The 10,585-nt window shown below is 49.7% G+C and overlaps 1 protein-coding gene across 1 annotated transcript; it reads right to left on the bottom strand.

Moving 5' to 3' along the window:
* On the bottom strand, positions 1-6,757 carry LOC136514989 (PWWP domain-containing protein 1-like). The gene is made up of 2 exons (XM_066508694.1): positions 5,970-6,757; positions 1-2,583 (listed from the first exon to the last, which is right to left on the bottom strand). The coding sequence occupies exons 1-2, from the start codon at positions 6,700-6,702 to the stop codon at positions 245-247; spliced, it is 3,072 nt and encodes a 1,023-aa protein (XP_066364791.1). The 5' UTR covers positions 6,703-6,757; the 3' UTR covers positions 1-244.
* Positions 6,758-10,585: the final 3,828 nt, after the last annotated feature.

Here is a 10,585-nt window from a genome sequence, read left to right as displayed (position 1 = left end):
TAAACCAGAGTACGAAATCAGAGTCCTAAATAAACTACCACAGGAACAGAACAGGCACACCTGCCAGCCTTTCGCTCTCTCTGTCCCCTCTCCGGCGAAGTCCCGGTTGCTACTACGGCTATTGCTACTGGCCCTGGGGCCCGACGGATACAACGCGGCAGCTGACCATGACCATGATCATTGACCTTGACGACGCAGCTGCCGCGACCCCACCTCGAGTAGGGCGCCACGCATGCTCAGTTGCTCACTGTGCTCGGAACAGGTGGTAGGGGAAGAAGCCGTTCTTGTCGGTCAGCGGCTCCACCATCTTGGCGATCCCCGTCATCAGCCTCCACACCTCCTCCTTGAACTCCTTCTCCCCTCTCTTCCACGCCGGGACCTCCTCGGCGGCGTTTGCGTTGACGGGACGAGGCGGGAACTGCTGCTGCTGCTGTCCGGCGAGGAGCGGCGGGCTGTCGCCGGAGCGAGGCGGGTACCCCACCTGCTGCTGCTGTCCACCAGGGAAGCCGGAGGGGCGAGGCTGGTACGGCAGCGGCGGCAGTGGTGGCCCAGGGAGCGCGGAGGGGCCCTCGCCGTGGCCGCGAGGTGGGTACGCCAGCAGCTGACCTGAGGGAAGGACCTGCGGAGGCCCGTCGGCGACGCGAGGCTGGTGGTACGGGAGATGCTGCTGCAGCTGCAGAGACGGCGGTGGAGGGAGCTGCTGCGTGACGGCGGCGCGTGGAGGCTGCTGCTGCTGCAGCGCCGGGCGCATGGGCGGCTGCAGCGCGCGCGGGGGTGGCTGCAGAGGCTGGGAAGAAGAAGCGAACCCCACGGATTTGGCGGCCTTGACGCCCCCGTCTGCGCCGTTGCCGCCGCCAACGCTCGCCGGCGGCGCGGGCGGCTCGAGCTTGCCGCCGTCCGCGCCGTCCAGCATGAACTTCACACGGGAGACCTCCCTGGTGGTCCCAGAGTTTCCTTCATCGGTGCTCTTCTTCAGGATCGACTTGGGCTGCTGCTGCCCCACTGCCGGACGCGCCGGCACGCCCCCGGCCCTGGACATGGGCAGCGGAGCGCCATTCCCGGAGCTTCCCGGCCTGAACGATGCGGTCTCCATGAGCCGCAGCTCGGAGCGTTTCTGCTGCTGTGGGGGCGCTTCCGGCGCCGCCAGCGGCGGCTCGCGGCCCGCCGTCCCCGACTCGACCTCGCGGAGGTGGTACTGCGTGTCCACCTGCCCGAACATGGCGTTGTCCTTGGCGTACCTGAGCGCGGCCTCCGCGTCGGACTTGAACCTGTAGATGACGCGGCACATGTGGGACTTCCAGTACACGCGGATGCCGTCCACGTCCAGCGGGCCGAACCGCGCGAACCGCGCCTTGAGGGAGGCCACCGACGGCAGCGTGCTCTTCAGCGGGAACTTCATCATCAGCGCCGTCGGCGACGGGGTCCGGACCCTGGGCGCCGGCGCCGGCTCCTTCTTCTTGGCTGCCGCACCACCCATCTCGGCCTTGTTGTCCTTGCCGCCGCCTGCAGCCCGTGCTGCCTGCTGCTGCGCCGCCGCTGTGTCTTTCTGCTCCAGACCGAGACCGGCGGCCTTCTTCTCACTGGACAGTGTCTTGATCTTATCGAGCTTGGCTTTCTTCTTCACGGCCAGCTCCCCCTGGCGGTCCGACGGCCCGCGCTTCACGCCGGCTTTGGTGGGGTCATTATTGCCTGCGCCAGGCCTCGGTGCAGCAGGCTTCTTCTTCTTGGGCGACTGGCCGTCAGGGACCGCGGCGGCAGTAGGCTTATCCAGGCTCATCTTCTTCGACTCCTCCGGTGGGTCGTTCTCGTAGCTCTTCTTGTAGTATTTTGAGCGGAACGCGAGGACGAAGGAGCGAGCGGTGTCAGAGATGCGGCGGTCGGCGCCATGGAAGGGAGCCAGCGGGAGGTTCCGGATGTCCGATAGTACCTGCGTCAGGTCAAGCCCGTTGGGGTCCTGAACCACGGCGGCCTTGCCGGCACCAGAGCCGTCCAGGTTGGAAAGATCCTTCTTTTTCTTCCTCTTCTTGGGCTCGCCGGCGGCGTCTACGGCGTCGGGGCTAGCATCGGCATCGGCATCGGCACCTTCCTCCCGCTCGCGCTTGCGGGGCTTCTTGGGCTTGGTCACCTTCTTGGGCGCGACCGCGACTCCGGCGGGTCCCTCGGTCGGCTGGGCCTGGTGGGCGGCGGGAGGAGGGACCTCGACGAGCGGGGTGCGCCTCTGCAGCAGCATGAAGTCCTCGTCCGCGATGGAGCTCCCAGGCAGCGGCGGCGTGGGCGGGTCGCCGCTGGCCGGGAATCCAGGTGGGCCGTCGTCCAGCGCGGGCGCAGGCACGGGCGGCGGCGCGTCCGGGAGCTGCGGCTGGCGGTGGGCGGCGGGGGAGGAGGCCTCGGGCGCGTCCCGGCGCTTGAGCAGGTACTGGTCCTTCTTGCTGCTGGACTTGGCCTTCATGGCGGACGCGCCTGGCACGATCTTCTCCATGAGCCGCGCGGCGGCCCCGCCGGCGCCGCTCCTCCCCCGGCGGCCGGCCGCCGGCGTGGCCTGCTCCGCCGCCGTCTTCCTGAGCCCCCCTTTGAGCGGCCGCGCTGCAAGGCATCAACATCGGAGTGGGCCATGTCAGTCAGTCAGTCTGTCCCACTATGTCAGTCAGCTGAGCAGCAGAAAAGCAGAGCAGGCACACACAACATTGCAGTCAACGCAAGGCGGAGAGACCGAGCGGTAGCTACTCCACTACTGGTACAAACGTGAATGCTTCACAAATGATTAAAAAAAACTACTGATTTCTATCTACAATAATGAAATAAAATAATGCCACGATTGTATGTATAAATAATAAAGAAACTAGTTATGCCCAAGTAAAGTATTTCTTGTAAACACAATGACTAGTGTCAAATGTGTGTGATGGTTCAGACTTGAGACATGTCAGTCAGACTGTCGGAGTGGCTAGACGGCAACATGGCTAGTAGATCGTACTAGCACCAGTGATTGATGTATTGGAAGTCGTCTTTTTGTCGTAGTGATGGCCAGGACATGCATCTCAAAGGCTCAAAAGCCAAGTTTAATTTAGCCGTAATATAATTGCTTGGGAAACGTTAATTTACTTGTTGTGTGAAGAAGCTAGCGGCTGGCATATGCGCTTGGCGACGCTAATCTCTGTAGACGTGGCGGCAGGCAGCAGTGGCACGGAGTAACGCCAGGCACTCTAGCCGAGAGGAGGCTAGGCGTGCTGGTGGTGGCGGATGCGGATGGCTCGCTGCCTGCGCCGTTGCTTTCACCTCTGGCAAAGGAAACTGCCTCGGCCTGGCACTAGCTTCGACTTCCATTCCAGTGACTCGTCAGTGAGTGAAGAAACGTGCACACGCACCAGCACGAGACACGTTCTCTACAACTGCATGGATTAGGCACCTCACACACGGTCACAGCTACCCCCTCACTAAGACAACTTCTATTCATGAATCAGGTGCTATGACTTTTTCTTCCTCCTCTTCTTTTGTCTATTTATATAAGATTGTTATATAAAAAAATAGAATTGAAATTGCAGCAACTCCTAATGTTTGGGAATGGGATGGTTGGTCGGTCCTAGGCCAGAACGGGCTGAACCACGCTGCTCTCCGGGCCCAGTGACTATCTCCAGGGTGGCTGCTGGCCCGGCTAGCAGCAGGAGGCCAAAGACCAACGAACACAAAAGCTACAGTATGCTGACCACCACCAAGGGAATACTCCCATGTCATCGTACACCATGTTCGCTCGCTTGTTGGTTCAACCAGCCAACAGTTTTTTCGTCTCACAAAAAAACCAGCACCAGCCAGCCCAATCCAGCATCAGCACCAGCGAACAGGGTGATATTCTGCACTGCTTCCTGTTTCCGATACCACCACGCACCACGGGGCTAAAGCTCCAGGGCTACTGTTTCCTTCTAATCTAGTGCTTGCCTGTGTTTAATCTATATAGGCTTGGAAAAAGGAGCCTGTTATCAGCTCCAAGCCCTGTGCAAAACAGAGTGCCAAGAGCTATCAAGTTAGGCTAAACCTACAGTCTTTCCCCTAGCGTATAATAGTAATCTATATTGCCATCAGTCTTTCCCCGGCGTGTCTTCATCCTCAAGAGGAACACAACACTGACACTGGAAGATATGGTTCAGAGAAAGCTTTATCATCGCAGCACTGGAAGATATGGCTCAGAGAAAGCTTTATCATCGCAGCAACGGGGCACGCACGCCAGTGGCTGAATCTTTCATGTTAATGTTAGATCCCTGGAAGGCACAAGCAGTACACTTCGTTAGCAGCTAGCCATTTGTCAGTGAGTCCAGACAGGCTGGAGCTGTGACTGCGAGGCAAAGTATTCCCGCTCCAAGAACACTGCAATGACTGGCCATGTACAAAACCAGTGCAGACTGCAGAGTGTGGTAACATAATGGAGGATCAAGGTGAGGTATGGAAAGATGATGGCATGTGGGACTGGGCACACCAGGTTACTCATGGCATCTATAGCATTCCGCAATATCCTTGCTGAGGGTGGGTTTTCGCAGTTGTAACGGGTTTAGTCTTTGGTCTCAACGTAGGATGCAAGTCTGATAGGACTTGCTTTGCTTAGGCAAAACTCTCTCCCCGGGGACTTTCACCTAATGCCTGTGAAGTGATACCTCATTTACAAATGTTAGGATTTTACTTAAGGTGCACAGTCTAATCAAATCAATTACTCTGAATGCTCAGATTAACATATCTATTCGACATATATTGTATATACATGCTTATATATAAATAAAAAAAGCTACTAAGCACCACAATAGAGCAATGTGGAGCGCAGTGCCTTCCTTCGCCATGTACATGTGGACTCAACCAGCTTACCTCAATGCCTCCTGCCCATGATGAACAGGCAAATGATGCATCCAGAACAGAAGGTGTTATGTTCAAGAATACCCCAAAGTTATCAATCCTCATATCTGAATGAGTCATCAACATATTTAATCAGTCGCATGGGCGTTCATTCAGAATCAGTTTCACGCAGTTTATTGCAGTTCTTTTACAAAACATGAAATTCATTGCTCTGTACTGACTACATGCATAAGGATCAACTTGTCTAATCTAGGTGCATCCACTCCTTGACAAGCAAACAGTTTGATCAAACATGCAGCTTTTATATGTGAACCCTTATGATCTCACTTCAATGGATGGAATGAACAGAAAACTGATGTGCAACAACAAACACTAGAATAGGAAGGAACCACAAATTCCAAATATATGATAATGGCCATTGTAGTGCAAAAGAACCAAATATACTACAGAAAAAACTTCCTAGACATGCAGTGTATGGACACAGAAGTAAAACATCTCAAGGTTCCAATAACACCATGATGCTAACTAGTCATAGCTTTAAAACTTAATGATGCAAATTAGTCACAGCTTCAAACACTTCATGCCCACAAGATCATGGATGATTTCTTTCTAGGACACAGCTAGAACCTAACTCACATACAAACACTTCATGCCCACAAGATCATGGATGATTTTTCTCTAGGACACAGCTAGAACCTAACTCACATACAAATTAGGATAGTATCATACAGACAAATATATGATATATTATCATACAGGCATCCAATTTCTAGAACAAATACAGATCGAGATCTCTGGATATGCATGTCTCATATTTTACTAGGTTGGATTGAATCCCGTGAAGCAATACAAGTTACCATTTAATCAACAAATTTCTGCATGACTAGTATCACCCCGAATTAAATAATCTCTCCCTGTTAAAAAGATGCAACATCCTTCATGCAACAAGCAGTTCAACAGAAGAGAAAGAGAAACCATTTGAATCAGATCCACTCCACTATTCACATCAAAATAATTATTGCATGATCTATAACAGCAGTAGTAACATTGTTTAGCCATCAATTTCAAGTACACAGCAACAAGAACAACAGCGCAGTCAATAGTGAAGCTAGAATTGGGCATGTGAGTGTTGATACCTCGTTGAGCTCGCTCTGCCGCGGCTTTCTGCTCGGCAGCAAGCGCCAGCTCGGGATCCACCCCGAACGCTTGGGCGTAGGTGTTGTCTATCGGCGAAAACACTGCGCGGCGGTACGCCGAGAACAGCCCGGCCATCTCCATCCCAGGCACGGTGCGCGCGGCTTTTTCCGCAGCGTCCTGCTGAGTCACGGCGGCGTCCAGAAGGTAGTCGAGCGCCTTCCGCGGCACGAATCGCTGCCGCGCGGCCCGGATCTGGTCGCGGTGGTAGTCAGCGTCGGTGTCGAATGCCGGGACATCGACCAGGAAGAAGTTGCCGTCGATGGGGTGGGGGCGGAAGGCGTCGGGGTTGTTGCACGGGCAGAGCAGCGCCAGCGCGCTGCGGCGGGCTACCTCGTCGACGGCCTCGGCCACGGCGGCGGCGAAGCTGCTGCGGGAGCTGCCGCCCTGGGCCGCCTTCTCGGTGAAGTTGTCCTCGAAGGGGACGAGCTCGCTGGGCTCGAACCACCCGTAGCTCGAGTCGCCGAAGAAGGCGACGAGGACGAGCCCGTCGCGGTAGCCGCGGTGTACCTCCTCGTCGTTGGTGAGGCTGACGCTGTAGATGTGGCCCGGCCACCACGGGTGGGACTTCACCTTGGCCCAGACCATGTCGCCGAAGCGGGGTCCGCCGTTCGCCCACGCGCCGCCGCCTCCGGCAGCGGGGACCATGGCGCCTCCGGCGGCAGGGTCGGACATCCTGTGGAGGGGAATCGAAAACCTAGATTTGGATGCAGGGGTCGATCGGTCTGGGCTTTTTGGGTTTGGGCTCCGGAGGAGGGTGACTCGGGGATACGAGGAAGGAGGGCCATTGTTCGTTTTTTTTTTTTTTTTTTTTTTTGAAAAACTAGCAAGCGTGTCTATAGGTTCCTACGGGACAACTAAATTTTTTTTACTAAAAAATATACAAATCGTATGATAAAATAACAATATTATTAAATTAAATACCAATATTAAAATAATATTTAATTCAAAAAATAGAGTTTATGAAATTAACCGTCACGGAGAACGCGACGTCGCAGGCTCACAAACTCTACTGTATAGATTTTTTCGTGATATGGCTAAGATAATATTTTATATCGGCAGAAAAAATTCTCAGATATCCATTTTTTTCATGCGCCAATAAATCAATGAATAAGTTCTGCTGCATCTCCATATAATCCTATACACACATGTTCGAGTATATATGTAAATGTTAGTGTCTGTCACATGGATAATACTGCGTGTCTTAAAAAATCTCTCACAAAATTTTAAAACAAAGTATGTTATACTTACCGTATAAATATGTGTGGCTTTAGGACTATTCCACACAGACATATATTGTAGAATAAGGTATCTACTTGAGTGTATGTTCCAAGATATTGAATTAGGTGTTGTAATTCTTAATTTCGACATATTTTTCAGGTCAAGGCAACCAATGGCGACACTTTTCTTAGTAGTGCATAATTTTATGGTGCACCTCTTGACTATCTAAGTAAGAACAAGTTAGTACTGCAAAGGCTCAAAAAAAGCTACTGAGAAGGCTAAGGTTGAGTTTTCCTCCACTGTGCATATTAAAATCTATGTCCCCATTTATCATTGCTGATGCTTTTGATGCAAAGCAATTCAACATTACCATGATCAGATATAAGTTTGAGTCTCTTGTGAGCAATCTCATAGAGGGACTCTCATCATTTATGTGATATGTCTCAAGGATATTGGCAGGACGACGGACCCATATTGGAATGTCGCACGAAAAAGTGTCCACGTTTTATCCACGATTTATTTCCCATGAATACATAAGGGTACTATGATAACACTAACTACACCAAATGAAAGATTAGAGAGAATTTGCATTGCCTCCAGAAGGATTTATTTATTAAGTTCTTTGGACTCTACAGATAGTTTTGAAATATTTGTTTGCATGTATTACCTCGTATCCTAATTCGAAATTTTATAGTTTAATTAGAATATTTAGGTGAATGTATATATATAATATTCAATACAAGAATAATCTATGCATGTTCTTCTTGAAAGATTTCTGCAGTATAAAGACATCTTCGTTTTTATGCATGCCCGTTCTAACGCTACGGTAAAAACAAAAAAACAATATATCAATTAAAAAATAAAAATAAAACTCATGCTCAAAGTCAAAGAGATAAATTATGGATGCTTGAATTTTGTCATCCATTAAATACCGGTGTGCCTATAAAATAGACTGAATAAACAATTAAACATAGATAGAAAACTAAATTAATGAAAGGATCATTGCAAGACATCAATCATCTCATAGCTTCGGACAATATTGCAAAGCTACTAAAAACTATAATCGTGCCCTCACATCAAACATTGTCCATATAAATGGATTACAATGAAAGAAATGAATATCGGAGATTTCTTCCTGCCAATATAAAACATTATCTTAGTCGCATCACGGAAAGGTCTATAAAGTAGAGTTTGTGAGCTTGCGATGCCGCGCACTTCGTGACTATGTTAAATTCATAAACTTTGCTTTTTTAATTAAATGTCACTTTAACGTTGGTATTTAATTTTTACAGTATTGTTATCTTATTGTGCGATCCATATGTTTTTAGTATAAATTGTTACATAGCAACGCACGAGTACGCTACCTAGTGTAGACAGATTTAGCAAGGTTCTTAGAAATGCAAAGATATTCCTTTTGTCTTAATTCTCTTTCCTTATTGTTAATTCTCTTTCCTTTTGCTCGTTGCCATGTATGCTGGTGCATCCAAATATGCAATGTGTATATGAATAGCACAATAATTTTCTACTTTCTATTTTGTCGTAATTCCTCTATCATATGGCAGGCAATATTCAATCAAGGAGAATAGCACGATCAATCAGTAATTAAGATTAACCTGTAATCAATGTGTGATCACACCAACGGACGCAGCATGCAGGAGATGTCGTGGGATCGCAGGCGTGGGCAGACGGACAAACTAAAACAAATGTCGCACAAAAAAATATCCACATTTTGTTCTTTTTAGTTGTAGGAGAAGGGAGTTTCCCATTCAGGCCTCGTTCGGCTTGCTGAATCTTGACTGAAATTGGCTAAAAACACTGTTCCGACTAAAATATTGTGAGAGAAAAACACTATTCCAACTAAAAAAAGAAGTCGAACAAGCCGGATATGGGGTAAGCCAAACGGGACACTAGAACTGAGAAGAAGCCCAGAGAAGGATGCCGCCTCGATGGACACCACACCCTGCCACCAGCGCCTCTCTCTCACAGGATTGAGTGGAGAAGGAAGGCAGCACATCGCCGGAGGGGCCACTTATAAAGGCGATAGCTTTCACCGGAGGCACGAGTGTGCGCGGAGGTTTCAGTGTTCCCCCGCGATCCACCTGCCACCACCCGAAATCGCCCCAAAATCTCCCATGAGGAGGCACACGCAGCTGCGCCCTAGAGAAACGGAGGTAGGGTTCATTTCCCGGGAGCCAGGCGAAGGGGGCACTTTTGGTCCGCGCGAGCCAGGCTATGGACTTGGCCAAAGACACCAAACACGCGTATTGTAGCCGACAAGCATAGCCAGGCCGTCGGGCCAGGGTATAAAAAAACGCCCACAGAGACTGAGTGAGAGTGGGGTGGGGTCTTCCTCCCGTTTTATAAGCACAATAAGGGTTAATATAGTGGGCAGCTGGGTAGGTACGAGTCGGTGGGCGGCTGCATAGGGATTGATACGGTGGGCAGCTGCGTAGGTATGATCTGGGTGCAGGTGCGCAAGAGCGGTTTGGTGGACAGCGGTGGACAGCTAGGTGACATTCGGTGGGCAACTCGGTAAGAGTGATTTGGTGGACGATGGTAAAATTCGAGGGCGGCTAGGTAGATGTGATTCAGTGAGCGACTAGGTAAGGTGATTTGGTAGACGATGTCGTGTGAACATTGTGATGTTATTTAAAATTTCTATAAGAGAAAATAATGTGTTAAATTGTGGCCCACATAGACAACGTAGTCATCTCAAGAGAGAGATTTGGGTTGTTTGCACAAAAATTATTTATTTGCTTTTACTTTTTATGTTTTTTCTACAAAGAAAACCATCAATCATAGCTTCAACGAAACATCAACGAAATGTGAAAACCTAACAAAATTCCACCAGCCACAAATATCAACTAATTATTGGGGTCTATACCTTTGCCAATAAAAATAAATAATTCAAAAATAATGTTAGGAAAACATAAAATAAAAAATAAATGTTGCTATAACAATAAAGTTTCTACTCTCCCTCTGTTCCAATTTATAAGATGTTTAGCTTTTCTAGATGCATTATTTTTTGCTATACATTGAGATATATACTATGTCTAAATACATAATGAAAGCAATGTAAAACCTAAATATCTTATAATTTGGAACAGAGGGGATACTATTTATACAGGCACGGTAACGAACCTCACAAAAATAGGAGGCTCAAGCTTCACTACACCAGATCTGACAAGCACTGCCTGCCGAGTCGAAAGCCCCATCACTATCAGAATCTACGTCGACAAAGGCTAATCGGTAGTGATGGGGGTGATTTACCACTACCGGGTGGACAACCCGATAGTGATATAGGCACATCACTACCGGTTCAGAGCAGAAACCGACA

Source organism: Miscanthus floridulus, chromosome 17, assembly GCF_019320115.1.
Source record: "Miscanthus floridulus cultivar M001 chromosome 17, ASM1932011v1, whole genome shotgun sequence".
NCBI classification, from domain to species: domain Eukaryota; kingdom Viridiplantae; phylum Streptophyta; class Magnoliopsida; order Poales; family Poaceae; genus Miscanthus; species Miscanthus floridulus.
The sequence above is the reverse complement of the archived record's forward strand: the minus strand, read 5'-3'. Positions and strand labels throughout refer to the sequence as shown.

Coding starts and splice junctions, on each gene's coding strand:
- LOC136514989 (XM_066508694.1), bottom strand. CDS start 6,702: ATGTCCGACCCTGCCGCCGGAGGCGCCATGGTCCCCGCTGCCGGAGGC. Junction 2,584..5,969: donor GGCAGAGCGAGCTCAACGAG/GTATCAACACTC, acceptor GATGCCTTGCAG/CGCGGCCGCTCAAAGGGGGG.